Source organism: Microtus pennsylvanicus, chromosome 22 (assembly GCF_037038515.1).
Source record: "Microtus pennsylvanicus isolate mMicPen1 chromosome 22, mMicPen1.hap1, whole genome shotgun sequence".
In the NCBI taxonomy this organism is placed as follows: Eukaryota; Metazoa; Chordata; class Mammalia; order Rodentia; family Cricetidae; genus Microtus; species Microtus pennsylvanicus.
In genome coordinates, this window is record NC_134600.1 from 7,223,906 (window position 1) to 7,241,476 (window position 17,571).

The 17,571-nt window shown below is 41.4% G+C and overlaps 1 protein-coding gene across 3 annotated transcripts in view; it reads left to right on the forward strand.

Moving 5' to 3' along the window:
- The window catches only part of LOC142840012 (tomoregulin-2), a 268,103-nt gene that overhangs the window by 186,157 nt on the left and 64,375 nt on the right, over positions 1 to 17,571 (forward strand). For all 3 annotated transcript variants that reach the window (XM_075956493.1, XM_075956496.1, XM_075956494.1), the window contains 2 exons: positions 5,651 to 5,799; positions 6,538 to 6,597. In XM_075956493.1, the coding sequence (XP_075812608.1) occupies positions 5,651 to 5,799; positions 6,538 to 6,597 (209 nt within the window). The remainder of the gene's footprint in view (positions 1 to 5,650; positions 5,800 to 6,537; positions 6,598 to 17,571) is intronic.

Genomic DNA, 17,571 nt, shown 5'->3' on the forward strand with positions numbered 1-17,571 from the left:
GCTCTGGCAGCTCCTCTGAGAGGGATTCTTCAGCTCAGTATCCAGACTATTTTCCTGGTCTCATCAGTGAGTCACAATATACTAAGAACTTCCCTGTAGGATCTCAACTTCTATGGCTCTTGATCTCCGTACAAAATTATGTAAATAAGCCTTTTCCATATTGTATACATACATAAATGTGTGTGTGTGTGTGTGTGTGTGTGTGTGTGTGTGTGTGTGTGTGTGTGTGTTGGAGAGATGGCTCAGCAGTTAAGAGCACTGGCTGCTCTTCCAGAGGTCCCAGTTTCAGTTCCCAGCACCCACATGGCAGCTCGCAACTGTCTGTCAATCTAGTCTTAGGGGAGTCAACACCCTTTTCTCTCCTCTCAGCCATGTGAAGCACGCATGTGGGGCGCAGGCGTACATTCAAGGCAAAATACCCATGTACATAAAACAGATGAGAGAGCCACATCACAGCACCAGGCTGAGCTCTGGGAGTCTGGATGAAGAGAGGGAGGAAGGTTTACATGAGCAAGGAGTGTCAACGTCATGGCAGGCAACCCACAGAGACAGTTGACTCTAACTTGTGAGAGCTCACAGACTCTAGAACGACAGCTGGGGACCCTGCAAGGGACAGAATCAGGCCCTCTGCCTGTGGGCCACAGTTTTGTAGCCCAATCTGTTTGTGGGACCCCTGGCAGTGGGACCTATCCCTAGTGAAAGAGCTGACGTTTTGAAACTCCCTTCCTTGTGGTGGGATGCCTTGCTCAGCCTTGATGCTTCAGCTGAATCTGCCTGGCTTTGTTGACTCCCTGTGGTTGGCCTTACACTTTCTAGGAAGTAGCTGGGGGTAGGTCAATGGGAGGTGCAGGATGGGGAGGAGGGAAGGGAGAGGGAACTGTGATTGGAATGTAAAATATACCTTACCACCTTTTAAAATTCCAGTGCATCCTGGGTAATGATTATGGACACGGATGTTGCTCCTTTCTGTAGGTTTTAAACTAAAGGGTTGCCATGACCACAAGAGGAAAGCATCACATAAGTGGCACTGTGCCAGGCCTACCGGGTTTGATCTCAGTTGACATTTTTCCTGCCCTTCATTTAGACGGTTTACTCTTCTAGAACATTTTCACATTTCTTTCCTCGTTTTTCCCCCTCCGCCGTTCAGAGTCCATTCCTACACGGAAGTTTCTTCACAGATAAAATACTTATAATCAAGTTCCATCAAAAGGAAAAGTGAGAGTTAATGGGTAAATGGATTTAAAGGATCACAGGAGTCTCCAACGAGAGGTACATGCTGTTTTACTGTTATTAACGTAATGCGCCCATCCATTACAGCGAGCACAGACAGAGGCGCTGGCCTCTTTTACAGGCCAGGCCTGAGAGCATCTGTTTCATAACCCTGGAGACAGAGCGGCTTGGGGGAAACAAACCACAAGGCCCCACTACCTGCTCTACGACTGGGTCCTTTAAAAGTGGACTGGGAATGTTAGACGGTCACGGAGCCAAGGACCTTGAGAAAGCAATGTGTCAGCCATGTTTAATAGATGAAACCGAATCTAGTGAAATTAGAAGGCAGCCACAAACCAGACGCATGAATAAGTAATCTGCGCCTTGGCAGGGTTTACTTCCTCACACTTAGGCGGATGACAGGCGTTCCTAAAGACACGGGAACGACCATTTAACTCACTGTGGATCATCCTTACAATGGTCATTTTCGTAAGGCAGCGGACTAAATTAATGTCGAACCTCCCAAATATTCATGAGTCGATGATAAATGTATGCCAGTCATCTTAGGTACCACCTTTCATTTCTTATGCTTTGGGCTTGGAGCATCGCGTGGGCTTTTGCCTCTTCCCTGTGACTCAGGGAGCGAGGTTTTCCATCCCTGTTCATTGTTTGAGGAGGGTAGTTGTACTGAAAGACCCCCTGAAATGATTGTTTTCCAGTAAAAGCTGATCCCCTTTCTTTGTAGCTTGGACGAAAAGAGATCTCTGTAATCGCAGTGTCAAAATGTCAAGAGACTGAGATGTACTGAGGGGAAAAAAGGGAAGAAAAGGAAAGAAGAGAAAACAAAACAAAACAAAAAGCCCTTAAAGGCAGGCAGGACTCAGCCTTACAAATCCCTGGCTTGCATACAGTGCTGGTGACACGCTGTAATTAGCTAGTTACTCCTCTCAGAATGAATAATAATGCAATTGTTTGCTAAAAGCAGTGAAGAGGGAGAGTCTCTGTTTTTTGAAAATGAGTGTCTTCCACTTTTGTATAAAGAATTTAAAAAACGAGATTTATTTGCATAAGCTGCTAAAGCCAGGGACCTGCGACTTCACTGTTAGCCTATACAATTCCCACCTTACCAGAGCCTTATCTGTTTTCCAGGTTTGGAGCTAGCAATAAACCGCCAAACTGCTACCGTGTTCACATTCTCTCGATAGTCAAATACCAAGCTATCCCCAAATATCACAAGATATAAACAGCGTTAGGCTGGTTAAAGCCCCTCCTATCTCAAGTGGACACTTATGCCTCTGAGACCCTGAAGACTCATACGCTTTTGTCTTCGTTTGTGGAAAGACAAATGAGGGTGGGATCCTGAGTTCTTCTGGACCCTTCTCGGTGGCTTCATGTGGGTCCCACAGCATGGTTCGGTCCAGCTCCGTTAGTTTATCTCTAGTTCTGGCCAATAAAAACTCTCAAAACCGAGGTATTAGGGACAGAACAGCAAAAACCAGGTCCAGGGACAGTTTTGCTATGATTGGTGGTAAAACTGAAGACGCACTGGGACCACACATCCCTACAAGCGGGAATCTTGAGCTAGGAAAATGGAGGAGGAAGGAACAATTTCTTCACATTGGAATTGTATCATTTATCGATGAAAAAGCGGGATGACCTCAGGTTGGGTCAGCTAGAATAACGGACAGTCCATTAAATGGAAGAACATGGTGCTTTGGGGTTACTTACATGAATTGCTAGCAGGCTCTTCTAAGCTCGTTGCAGTGGTATGTTACACACGGCAAGCTGGGTCTGTATGAACTTACCACCATTTCTACCTTCCTTTACTGGTCCCCCTCGCTGGTCTCATTTCCTCTCCGGTTTCCAGCCCTTTTAATTTAGCACGTCTCTGTATTTTTTCTCATCAGTGTTAGCATCCAAACACGATGATCGTAGTCTTGAACTCCTCCCAGGTCCAGCTAGCCATTCCCTCTGTAATTCATTCAACAGGTTTTGTTTTGTTTTGTTTTTTGAAGATTTGCTCTAACACACTGTGCTGTATACTGGAAATTCAAAGCTAAGTAGGATACCTTGATCCCAAAAAGGCTAAAGAAGAATATAAATACAAAATAAAACTATAGAACCACAGCGAGCCCCTGGATATGCTGCCATGAGGTGGATCTGAGCCTCCCACAGTCGGGTTCGTTTTTGTTAAGACTCAAAGCCATACTATGCCGTGAATATAAATTTGCAAGCTTCTCCTCTAAAATTTTTGAAGAAGAAACTCGGGAAAGACGCTAAAGCACTCCAACTTTTACACACACACACACACACACACAGAGAGAGAGAGAGAGAGAGAGAGAGAGAGAGAGAGAGAGAGAGAGAGAGAGAGAGAGAGAGAGCTCAGTTGATTCCAGTGACCTCTATGTTTTCACAGGGTTACGTGACTATATTAATGCTTATGTTTAGATTTAGCCAAATTTATTCACTGCGTTTTAAATATATGACATGCTGAATAACCGGTGCTTTAAGTTTTAAGATTAATTCAACCCGCATTAGATTTGTTATTATTTATCCTGACACCTAGCATTGGCTCCCAATGTCTCAAAAGCATCCGTCAACAATCGGTGCCAATATTCCAAAGAGTTTGGATCTTGCTTGGTCAGACAAAGATTAAAAGTCAATATAAACTCAACACATTGTGATAAGTAGCCCAGGGGTAGACGCAGCATTGTGCTTTAAACCCGGCACATGCAAAGCCTCTCTTCTATCAGTAATGACATGAATGCGCATCTGTCTTCGTTCCCCTTGAACTTCAATTTGCAGAATGGTGCAGCCTCTGGCGTCAGGCTGCCCAGATGGAAAAATCATATCCTTCTGCTTATAATCCACGTGGCTTCCTCAAGACTCAATTTTCTTACCTATTCGATGGAGATAGTAACAGTGGCTACCTTTCTTTGAAAGCATAAAGGACTTACCTCATTCATTACATTTGTTTACCAACATGTAGTTATTGAAAGCCGATATGCCTAAAAATTTAGCAAAAAATGAAGATAATTCGGTCATTATAGAAGGAGAACGTAATAGAAATTCAGAGAAAGGTCTTAGAACCCTGCTTGTTGTGGTCATTTCTGAAACTCACAGGTTTAGATAGACAACATACAGTAAGCAATGATTATAGAATCAGAGATTACTAATCTAATGGAAACAATGACATTAGATCCTCTCAGTTTTCTTTCTCCTCGTACTCCACAGGCCCCGGGCCACTTTAACACGTCTTGGTGGCAGCTCCCACAAAACCAAGGATAAATGACTAGGAAAGCAGCTCATTTGGTAAAGCTCTTTCCTCCCATGCAATCAAGCCCTTGATTTCATTATGACACCACATAAAATGGGAAATGGTGGTACACGCCTCTAATTTCACACTTGAAAAGAAGAGACAGGAGAATCAGAAATTTGGGGACATGGCTATCCAGTGATATCTAGGCCAGCCTGGACTCTCTAAGAAGGAGGGAGGGAGAGAGAGAGAGAGAGAGAGAATATCACTGTGTAGTGTGTAGGCACTGGGTCCTCCACCAGAGCAGCAAGTGCTCTTAACCAAACTGCAATATCCCCCCCCCAAAACAAAGTAGATCATAAAACAGAATTAAGAGAACAGCGAAAATGATTTTATAAAGTTTGTTTTACAATATTTGATTGCATTTTAGGGGACCTAAATTTTCTTTAATTCACCAGATGTTTCTTTAGCCTCTGAGGGGAAAAAAAATAAGTGAAAGCCATGAGCAGCGACCAATTTGAAAGTGTCACTTTATTATGTAAAATAAGAGCTAAAAATAGAAGGTGTATACCTTGGGAAGGGATCTTGGGATGTGTTGAGTGAATCCTGAGAATCCCATGCAATTCCGTGTAAATACTGTTTATAGGGTGTGGGGCTTTCTGAGAGGCTATCTACACCTGCCTCTTCCATCTCAAAGGGTTTTCGTGGCACTCTCAAAGGGTTGAGGGCCACTAAAGGTTCTCATTTGCTACATTTCATGCCTATTCTCCCTTAGACGGAGAAATACCTCTACTGATGGCATTCCACATAATGTGCTTGGTTACTTTCTGTTTTACTGGCCCTTGGGACATTTTTCCCCCGCACTCCCACCATTTAGCCAGTCCATGAAGAAGTACCGCAGGGTGTTCCTGCAACTTCCAAAGCAGTTCTGATGCAGTATCCTTGTCTGAATTCTTTAAGCAATCTGGCGAGATTTATGCACGTTTATTTCTGATTCACTGCTAGGTCCTCTGGATTATTTATTATTAGGTCGGTGTTAACATTTTCATCTCAGAAAACTGCCAGAACTTCTCTGCAAGAGGACGATTTGATTCTCTTGCATTTAGTCCAAGCTAGCCCTTCTCCCATTTGTATCGTGGTAATACCACTATTGACGTCCTACATCTTATTTCTCTCTTCCTTTAGGTGTGTATGCAACATTGACTGTTCTCAAACCAACTTCAACCCCCTCTGTGCTTCTGACGGGAAGTCTTATGATAATGCATGTCAAATCAAAGAAGCATCATGTCAGAAACAGGAGAAAATTGAAGTCATGTCTCTGGGTCGATGTCAAGGTACTGTTCGGAGCAAAATTTCATCTCAAAGAATGTTTTTAGTCTCTGTGCAGAAATGAAAAAGTGAAGATAGCTCCTTATTAGGGAGCTATTTCCTATCCGAAAGACAGTTCTGATTCACGATGGATCGCGTAGTCAGCTGTAAAATTTGTGTTGATCATAGGTGTTTGAGGGCCCATAAGAAAGAGTGCATGTCTTTTTCAGTATAATGGGACAGTACTGTCACAATGCCATGAACAGGAGTCAATATTCAGAAGATCACAGTCATTCTCCTGGCAAAAGCTAATGAGAAAGTCTGGTCAGGAATTTAAGAATTGATTAGGAACATTGGAGTTAAATTGAATCTCTCCTTTTATAGATGGATTCAGTAGAAATATATTAAGTACCTCCTTAAAAGCGGAATATAGTCAAATTTTCTGTTTTGTTATTCAGAGGAAATGGCTTAGGGAGCTTGGACTTGTTTTTCTTTTATTGAATGTATCTATCTCAGTTACAGTTCTGTCCCAAACTTCAGAAAGCCGACTCTGTTCTGTTATTCTCACAAACATGCGTGCGCATTGAAAGTCTGCCTCCATTCAGAGTGCTCTAGAACATAACTGAGGTTCCGTTATTGCTGGTGGTGGTGAGGGAAACAACAGAGCTCACCCGCAATGAAGCGATGAAGATACTGTGGGAAACGTAAATTTGATAGATACGTGGGAAATGGTTAACCGGCTCTTGTTGTTAATTTCTTACTAGATAACACAACTGCAACCACTAAATCTGAAGATGGGCATTATGCAAGAACAGACTATGCAGGTTCGTAAACTTTCCTCCTAGTAAAATGTGAGCCCTTTGTGTGACAGTCTTCCACTGTCTACCGTTTGTCTTAACCCGAGCGCCGTATCCCCCTATCGTCTTAGTGCAGGCTTTAAATGGGCAGGAACACTTTCTTTGACGCAAATAAGACGCACTTTTCTCTTGCCAGAGTTAAAGCAACTGTCAAAGATGTCAGTGAGATAGCGTTAAATTGTTTTGACAGGTGCAAATGGTACAAATGACAAAACATTGATCAAATTAATGGGCATCCCTGGAAATTAATGCGAGCTTTGGCAGTATATTGTAACAGAGGCAAAGACTCTTGTTTGAATTCTCTTAAAAGTCAACCGTCGAAAGCTTGCTGGTCTCTAAGAAGAAAGACACCTACAAGCCCTGACACAAGTCACTTCTGTCTACACGCAGAACTAAAATGGGTGCATAATTGATTTTTTTTAAAGTAACTAGCATGTTTCGTTTATTTAGATTCCAGAATGCAGTTTCTCAGACCTGCAAAGTCATGATCAACTTTATGTGAAAACATAAATCTCATTCAGTAACTATGGAATTTATTTTGAGTAATAAAAAATGCTACCTAATTTACTTCTCCTACAGTGAGAAATGACTGTTGGAGATATATAATTGGCATTTTAGCAGATGCCTGTAATTTATGGGAATTTAAGGTAAAATAATGAGAATAAAAGTTTTGAGCTTGGTAAAAGTATTCAAGGAATACTTACTTACTTGTTTGTTTGTTTGTGCTGATTTGAGGCAGAATCTCTCTATGTGGTTCTTGCTGTTCTGGAACTCACAGAGAACTCCCTGCTTCTGCCACCCAAGTGCTGGGATTAAAGGTGGGCACCACCGTGCCCAGCTTCAAGGGATTTTTATACAGAAGTTTTTGTTTAGCTACTGAACATTTGTAATCGATGTTATAACTAAGATTCAGACTCAAACTATTGCTTCTTGTCCTTCAAAATATGTACCAGCGTTCACCCTTCTATTTTTTTTTTCCATTTCATTTTGTGATAAATAGCATTATAACATAAACAAATACCTGGTGATAGTTTAATTACTTGCTCATATCAGAATGTAAGCACAAGAATTTTTTAACTTTTGCATATTTTACCTTAATGTTTTCAACATCTAGAGAAGACTGCATATTCTAAAAGCCTGAGACAATCAGTTGTGCAATGGATTATATATGTACATCATAACCATCCCCAAAGCACGACTAGAGATATTAATAGATGCTCCTTAAAAAGAAGATACTAGTATTCAGTATGCTTAGGGAGTGTTATGATAAACAATTGACCTTCTCCCGGCACTCCTCTCTGCTCTTGCTTCCGTTATACAATCTTTATAAATATACATGTTTTATGTAAAATCATCTCTCAGAGAATAGGTTCTGGGATTCGTTCCAGCGCTTTACAAATATCAGAACCTGAGGATACTGTAGTAGCTTATATAAAGTGAAATTTTCATATTACCTATGCCCATCTTTCCTATGTCTTAAAATAATCTCTAGATAATTTATAATACTTAATACAATGTAAAGTCTATGAAAACAGTGGTGATATTGCATTGCTTAAGGAATGATGTTTCTTTTTAAATTCTCTGTACATATTCTAGAAGACACAACTACCTTACATATATTTTTGGTTCCACAGTTAGTTGAATCTGTGAAAATAGAGTTCATGGATGTGGAGGGCCATTTTATTTTCCTTTTTAGTTGTGATTTCTAATGTGTGAAATTTCACAGACATGCAGGTAATATGATACCACAAATCCTTGTGTAATTGCCTTTACCCACCTGTAACATCAAGTCCTGAGTACATCCCAGTTCTCATTCCCTTCTTCCATAATAGATGCAAGAAAATGCCAGAAATCACAACTTAATTCATAATTTATCACACATGTAAAATTTCTTTTTAAAAAAAATCACAGTACTACAGTCATCTTTTTAAATACGTATGATCTCTTATAGTATACAGCATTCATCAGAAGTCTTGAAAAATAGTACATTTTGTAAAACATTTATCAGGACAAGTGTTCCCAAAAGTACACCATCCAGATATGCTGATCTATAGACACTTATCAAAAGTAATAAAATATGATAGTGGAAATTAGTATCTGAGAGTATATATGCTCTAAGATTGAAATAGATCCAAAAATGAATATTCTACGTATTGAAAACAGCTATCTTATGATATTATCAGCGACTTGCCCTTGTAATAACTTTATACCACCTGGGAAAACTCATTCATTTGAAAAAAAACTCTTCAAAAATGATGTCTCCTATGACTGTCTTCTTCCATGAATCGTCCACCATTGGACGGATGAGAAATCAAGTCTTTCCCTGAGGATTCTCATCCTCAGCAAGGGACCCTTGAGGTTTGCCAGCATCCTGTGCAATGTCTATGACTGTCCATGGCTGTCCCAGCAAATACCAGCATAGAGCTCGCCAGCCTCGCCATCTCTTAGATTGCACATAACAATTCAACTTCAAGGAAGGGCAGAGGGTTGGATTTCTACCCCAAATATATGTATATTTGACTTCAGTGAACCTATGTTGTTACCACTATTTTAGTTCATTTTTTTTTATTTTCAATAATATATTTTATCCTTTCTCTGCTCTGGAAGTGTTTGTGCATTTAAACACTATGTTTTGAACCTACCATTCACCATTACCTGCCCTCCCCCCATCTCTCCCAGTAACCTCTGCCCCAGCATCCTCCTGAGTTCACATCCTCCATTTGTTCTTCTTCTTAATAACCCTTGAGTCCAGCTGTTGATGGTGGTTGAGGAAGGAAGAGGAGCTCTCCTTGGGGATAAGACCTGGGTTTCCCATGCCCCGACAATGGCCCCACACCTCAGTGCATGTGGGTTGCACAAATTTTTTCCATCTTAATGTCATCTCTTCAATGGACACGGGAAGGAAAGAGAACATTTCCAAGCGGAAATGATCAGGTCGGACAGCGTGCTCCAGATTTTTCTAGTTTGACAACAGATCAACCTACTAAATCGTGTAATGTTTGAGGGGCAGCGAGGTGTCTGATCGGGCAAAGGCCTTTGCTGCTTAATCTAATGAGTGTGATCACCAGGACCCGTCAGGGGGAGGAGTGAACATAATCCTGCACATTCCCCTCTAACTCCAAACTGCACACACATATGCAGATGCAGAAATACAGATGTGCACACAAAATAAAGAAAAATGCAAACATGTTAAAGGTTATGATTCAACATACATGCTTTTTCAAATCCAAATAAAAGATAGCAACACAAATGTTAATGGTAGCTAGTAACCCATAGTGAACTGCAAACCTAATACTCTAAACCCTTCTAGAACGTACTTCAGCTACATGTGATATTCATGCATGGTCTTCTTGAGATATAGTGCGTTCGAAATTATTTCAATGAATGTGTTTCTCAACTTTCCCAAACTTCCGGTAGGGTTTTTGTTTTCCCAAGTTTTGGCACACAGAGTTTGGAAAACGTGAAAGAGTCCAGTGGAGAATCAGTGTGTTATTGTCCTGGTGATTTCTATTCCACATGTTCTAAACTCTCCAGAGAGGGAAAACAGGAACTGAGTGACTCACATGCCTAGAAGTCTGCTCTCTGCTCCCAATTCATTTGATGTCACAGCAACTTCCCTTGTTAAACAAATGTCCACGGGCTCTCCCACCAGAAGGAAGCAGCAATTGTCATCCACTCATTTTTCCAGATGTGACATTAGTGCTGTACCCCTCTCATTCTGAGCCCAATTTAAGAGCTGTTAATGCACTTCTGTTAACTACAGAAGTGGCTATTTTCTTAAAAGAAAGCCTAACGCTCAAAATAAATTTGTTAAACCTCCTCTGTAATAGCATCCAAAAGAAAGACTTCTGCCAAGACCAACGGAAACTGAATTACCATTTTGGATTTAAAACAAACAAAAAAAAGGAATGAAAAGAATATTATCTAAAGCTAAGCTAGCATGTGCAGGAGGCTATAACGTGTCTACTGTGCACAGAGACATGAATCCATGCTCCTCAGAGGCACAAAAGCGTAGTCAGCACCAGAAAGCTGGCCACAGTTCCAGTGTATTCCAGGCAGAATCTCTCTTTGTTTGGGTTGTCTGTGGTCACCTTCCTTTCTTCTCTCTTTAATGAGAACACATGCATTTCTGAGTCTTTAATCTAAGGCTTTGTATCTCTGTCTTCCAGGCCAAGTGGCAAGTCCCTGCCCTAGATATCATTCATACCTAGGTATGATACATAGATAGGTGGATGAATAGATAGATAGATAGATAGATAGATAGATAGATAGATAGATAGATAGATAGATAATAGATAGATACATAGATACATAGATGCATAGATAGATAGATAGATAGATAGATAGATAGATAGATAGATAGATGATGGATGGATGATAGATAGATAGATAGATAGATAGATAGATAGATAGATAGATAGATACCTAGATATCATATCATTCTTCCCCATCAGCCCACATCTTAATCTTAGATTCAGGTCTGACTTTTCTCTGCAGAGGCAGAGACACACATTTTCTATATCACAAGCCTAGGGCTTTCTGGCCTTCCCAGATGCTGATATTAAACTTCCCTCGTGAACTTTTAAGATGGTGTACTGCGCGTATGTGTGTATGGATATATTTATCCTCACCGAGTTGTGCTCTGAAAGGGAAGTGAATTTTGAAAACTGTGCTCCTCCATGTCTGATGTATATCAATATCTGTGTCTCCTCGTGGATTCCTCTCCTGCTAAGAGTCTGGGAAAGCATCCGAAAACATGGCTATACATTTTTCCCAGTGTACTTAATTTTATAGCTTGTTAGATCTTCAAAGAGACATAAATTTCAACTACTTTACTTTTTATAATCGAGAAAATAAAACGTATTTTCTTTTATGGCATCCTATGCCAGTTTCCAAAAAGGATTTGTAGTGTTTTCATAATTAAACTACAGTCAATGAGAGTGTTTAAACAGAGATTGAAAACATAAAGAACAGAACTGTTAGGGAAAAGAAGTATACTCAAAGCATGGTTACTGTAGTCACAACACTTGGCCCTGAGCTTCCTTGCATCCTATACGAGAAAGGAATTATGATTGAGACTGTTTATCCAGAAATGGTCCCGAAGTCCCTCTCTGTAGCAATGCTGTCCAAGGCTCCACAAAGGCAACTCTTCTGATAAGAAGAACCTGGGATGGAAATGGATGGAAAGTAATTCCAGAGGCCAAAGAGAAACTGTACTTTGCTAAATTATATAGGAAGTATTTAGCACAGACCTTTTTAGAAACCATGACTAGAAAATAAAAATGCATAGAGTCCTCAACAGCGATATTTATAAAATATCCCAAGAGACTTTCTGCATGGCTGAGGGTTTTAAAATGACTTGTAATAAAATTTTAGGGCATAGTCTTAGTTAAGGTCTCTATTGCCATGACCGTGGCAACTCTTATAAGGAGAAGCATTTTGAGCTGACAGCTTACATTTCGGAGGTTCGGTCCATTACCACCATGGTGGGGAGCATGGCAGTATGCAGGCAAACCTGATACCAGAGAAGGAGCTGCTACCAGAGAAGGAGCTGCTACCAGAGAAGGAGCTGCTACATCTTGAGAATGAGGCCACAGGAAGTAGACTGAGACACTGGGAGGTATCTTGAGCATATACAAAACCTCAAAGTCCACCTCCACAATGACAACATCCTTCAACAAGGCCATGCCTATTCCAACAAAACTACTCCTCTGAATAGTGCCAGTCCCTCTGGGGGCCATTTTCTTTTAAACCGCCACGGGCACCAAAAGCAAGCAATGTATATCTCAGTCAGATGTGTCTGAGGCTGACCAAAGCAATGAGGTCCATTTATGTAGATTTCCAAATCAGGAAGGGCGAATATCATAAGAAAATAATGGGCGGGGGGCTATAAGGAAACATGTCTAGCTTGCTTATTTATTTAGTTATTTATTTATTTATTTATTTTTGGATTTTTCGAGACAGTGTTTCTCCATAGTTTTTGGTTCCTGTCCTGGAACTAGCTCTTGTAGACCAGGCTGGCCTCGAACACACAGAGATCCGCCTGCCTCTGCCTCCCGAGTGCTGGGATTAAAGGCGTGCACTACCACCGCCCGGATCTAGCTTATTTATTGTGTGTGCAGTATATACAATACTTCTATAAAAGAGCAGGCAGAACCCGTGCAGATAAAGAACATTTTCAGTGACAGCATACATGTGGTATACAGAGGTCGTTGGTTTTAATGCTGGTCAATGAGGGGGAAAAAAGTCCTACACTCCCTGTACCTTCAGAAGAACCAAGACCTCCCTCCCTCTGGGACTAGCACCAAGGAGGGTTTACCTATCTTCCCTGAGTATTGCTTTGGGGCAGTTCACCATCTCTTGTTTTGGGAGAGTCCTGAGTTTTAGAAACACTCACTTGAAATGTACTTATCCTTAAACAATAATTGAGATATTACACACATGCCTGAAATGTGGAAGAATCTAGACTTACAAACCAGATCCACTCCATCCTATTAATATCCTATCAACCCATTTTCCACACAAAGGAGAAACTGACATCCTGAAAGAGTATCAACATAGCCTAAGTGAACTGTCAAAATAACTGGTTCTCTGTGGAAGCCGTGGCAGTTTACAAAGCCCTTCCCCACAAACCGCCTCCCTCTGCCTTCACGGCAGAACTGTGATCCGACATTGGAGGCTTCTGACAGGCGAGAAATGAAAGTTCAGAGAGAATAAGTGCGAAGATTGCGTGGCAGAGCTGAGGTTCAAGACAGCACTGCTAATTGAGGAAGTCAGCAAGCGTGAACAGTGAGGGATCCCCGAGAAGTTTAACTGTCTAATGCTCGGGTGCTTTAGAGTGGACACCACACCCTGAACTTAACCTTTTGTGGGTTTCAGACTCAAAGCTGTCTTGTGCTGGTGTCTCTGCTGCTGTGAAAAACTCTGGCTGCTCTGTAATCTGTCTTATTCTCCTCTCAAGTGCTCTTTTGTTTGATTTTGTAAACTGCTCTGGAAGCCGAGGTGATAACTCAGTCAGTAGAGTGTTCGCTTGGCAAGTATGGGGACCAGCATTTGAGCCTCGGAAACCATGTAGACCAAAGAAGATGTGTAGAAGTAATCCCGGTTCTGGGTGAGCATAAACAGAAGGATCCCTGGGGCTCGCTGACCAACCAATCAGCCTAGCATCCTTGGTGAGCCTAGAGAGAGACCCTCTCCAAAAACTATCCCAAAGTGGGCAGCATCTGAGATCTCTGCATGCCTACACACACAGATGTGGAATGTGCATGCACATGCAAATATGCATATACATGCACACACATACACACCACACACACACACACACACCTCCTGTTGTTTCCTGTTTCTTCATACAGTAGAGAACCCAGAGTAGTACTTGCTACCAATAAGCCTCACATTCATTATTAAAAAGAAAAATCCAGCTTCTCTGTGACGCTTTTTGTAGTTTACAAAGATTCATTCACGTTACTCTGTTTTAAGGTCAACCCAATAAAACAAGGTTACAAATACGGGGCTCAGGAAAGCTGAATGGCTGGCCTGGAACTGGCCACAAATGCTTTCATTTTGCCCACCTGCCTGCGCAAATGGGGGGCCCTTGCTTGATTTGCTGAGTGTTTGCCTTGATGGCTCCTCTACTCCAGGTACACAGGCATGAATATGAAATGGTTTCCTATCATATATATTTATCACGAATTAATTCAGTCATGTGGCAAAAATCCACATTTAAAATGGAAGCTTTCTGCATTGGCTCATGAACACAAGGAGCACTTCGCTGGAAAAACATGTTCTGTCTGGGCCAATAATTTGGTCTATAAGAAATAAATAGCAGAAAATGCAGACAGCAGCTTGTAGCGCAAATATTGATATCAGCGGTGAAAGAAATGAAAATGTTTGCCCAGGCTATAATAGTACCACTAGACTATCTTAGAATATTTAAGCCCAGGAAAGGTAGAAATCAAGATCTCTGAGGGGGAAAAGAATGTCTCTTTTCATGTATCCCCCCAGCCTGGGATTTAAATTAGGAGTCCTTCGAAATTCAAGACTTCTGTGAACTCTAACGCACAATGCCCCGCTTCCTCGAGTCTCTGTGCATCCATTGCTTTCTCCCTAAAATTCTCGAGCCACTCACCTGTACTCTTCTGTTACGTTCTTCTGTTATAGATAAACACCGAAGTGGTATTTGCAATACAGATGAAGGCACAGGCGAAAAGTTGCCTTGGGCCCTAGGAGACACTCTGAGAAACTATGTTTATGCCCCAGTTCGTAAATGCATTGTGCATCATTTATGTGCACTTTCTCCTGGTTGAAATGCCGCCTTTCTGAGACAGCTTTCCACCTGGAGGTGTTACTTATCCATCTGCCTCTTTCGTCCATATATGTGGGACAGCCGCTTTGCTGGTGTTCACTGCAGCATCAGGGAGCATCGAGTTTGCGCATGGGTCATTGCTGTGTTCGGGTGTTTAACCTGGAGCTGGTCCTGTGACTTTCTGAACCTGTTTCTCAGTCTGTGCAACAGAAATGGTAACCTCACTCCAAACCCTTGAATTTTTGTATTAGAAGCCATCATGCAAGCTACTAACGAGAATCTACTGAGATAGCTGGCCTTAGGATTTTGTTTCGATATAAATATGAAGATGGATTTATTTTGGTGGGAAGAGACTTATTCTATGGAGTAGTGTTTGAGGCCCATTCTATGGAGTATTGTTGCAAGGAGGCTTCTTGTTGGTTCCTGGCTGCTCAGCCCCGAAATAAGCACACAGAAACTGTATTAATTAAATCACTGCTTGGCCAATCACTTAAACTAGCTAGCTCTGACATCTATAATTAACCCATCTCCATTATTTTATATTTTACCACGAGGTCGTGGCCTATCGGCAAGGATTTAACACATCTATCTCCTGCGGCAGCTCCATGGCTTCTCCCCTATCTCGGCCTTCTTTCTCCCAGTATTCAGTTTAGTTTCCCCGCCCCCTGCCTACCTCTGTTCTACCCTATCAGGCCCAGCCAGTTTCTTTATTAACCAATGCTATTCACGGCATACAGAGGGAAATCCCACATCAGAGTATGACTGGTGTTATATGTGCTCATTAAAATATGAAATTTTAATGCAATTTCACTGTTAATGAACTCAAGCCCAGTAAGCATAACCATTCCTTTGCAAGTCATTCGATAGCTATTGCAAAAGTCTTTGGACAACTTTTCAACTAACAACTATTAAAGTCATGTTTATCAATCACTTATTTCTCTGCTGTTAGCATAATAATTTATCTAAATTTTCATAAGTCAATTTTTCTGGTTTTCCTAAAACCAACATAATTTTACAGATAATATACTTTAATAACTTAATATGATCACATGACCATTATGACCTAAGATTAATAACAATTTTGTACAATTGTATACTCATATGACAGAATTGAAAATGGTGATATCCATCTGACCATGAAAATTAGTCATTTATAACACAAGGTATGTGTTTAAAAGATCCACACATTAATTATTTTTAAAAATCACAAGGAATGGGTAACCAAGCAAAAACAACAAAAGCTTAGAAAAGAGGAACATATTTCTGCTGATGCAAAAGGTATGTTCACAAAGATATGTCAGAGCCCTCAAGTGATGATGAACACATGCACACACACCCTAAGAAGCAGAAACAAATGCTTTCAACAAGATCATAGAGAAAAGATAGGTCTCATTAGCACTGGCAACAAAGCAGAAAGACACCTTTGAACTCAAATGCCCTCACACTGTTAGTGAAAATGCCACAGGGCTCCACCCAAATTTACCCTTATCATCTCCACCCCTGCCATGTCATTTATATTGCTATGAAGAACAGTACCATTATGTATCAAATGCATGAACCTGGAACAGTAAGCATATCCTAATATCTTGGAAAAAATTTTTTTTCCATAAAAATGCTGAGAGTGCCCCCAGTGAGTTGAAAAGGCCCCCAACGTGGGCATCCACCCTAACCAGTACACTAGAAATACATTTTTTGTATCTTGGTGATTCAACCATATGCAAACATAATCACCTCGAAGCATTTTTAAATACATGCAAAACTAAATCTTGCATGGAAATCGCATTTCCAATTACTGTTTCATGAGGGTACTTTGTTCCCACTTCTTGTTCACATAAACCAAAACAAAACGAACAACCAAAACCACACTTCGTTTGGACTCAAATATGGTCAAGAGGGGTCCAGTTTAGGAGCCAGACGTCAGGCATAGCAAGTGCGGGGAAATCAGCACTGAACTGAGGAAAGGGATGCCATGGTGACCTCTGCCTGTAGCGAGGGCTAAGGAGGCTAGAACATCTCCGAATCCTGCAGAGCAGGGCTGGACAGATGCAGAGCACAGCTCTGGATGAGTTTGGGGATGTAGATGTTGGGACCAGAATCGCAGTCTCAGGAAAAACAGAACTAAGACGCTAAGATGCACGTTGAGTCTCTGGGAGATTGGTAACTGGGGCAGGAGAATGCTCACATGTATGAGAGGTGGGCGGGGCTCTCAGACTGGCAGACTCAGAATTCTAAACCCTGAAAACTTCCCTTTTCTGGAGAATTTACACTAGCCAAACTTAGCATCTGAACACTGGTTTGCAGTCACCCAGAGGACTTCTCTGAGCTAAATAATTATTTGGATGATGGGAAGGTCATCAGTGTGCACGCTCCACACTGGTCTCCTCAGTGAGCCAGAGTGCACGCTCCACATCGGTGTGCATGTTCCTTTGTTATTGGTTTCTCCTTTTTAGTGAAATATGCCAATGGAGAAATGAGAACAACCAACAGGTGGACTACAGAAACTTATTCACGAGGTGCTTATCTTGTATAGAGAGAGTTTCCCATAGTTACCAAGGCAACCTGTCAACAAAGGTAGAAAACCACTAACTCTCACCTACGCATACGCAAGACAGTATTCTGCTCTTTTGAAACTGTGT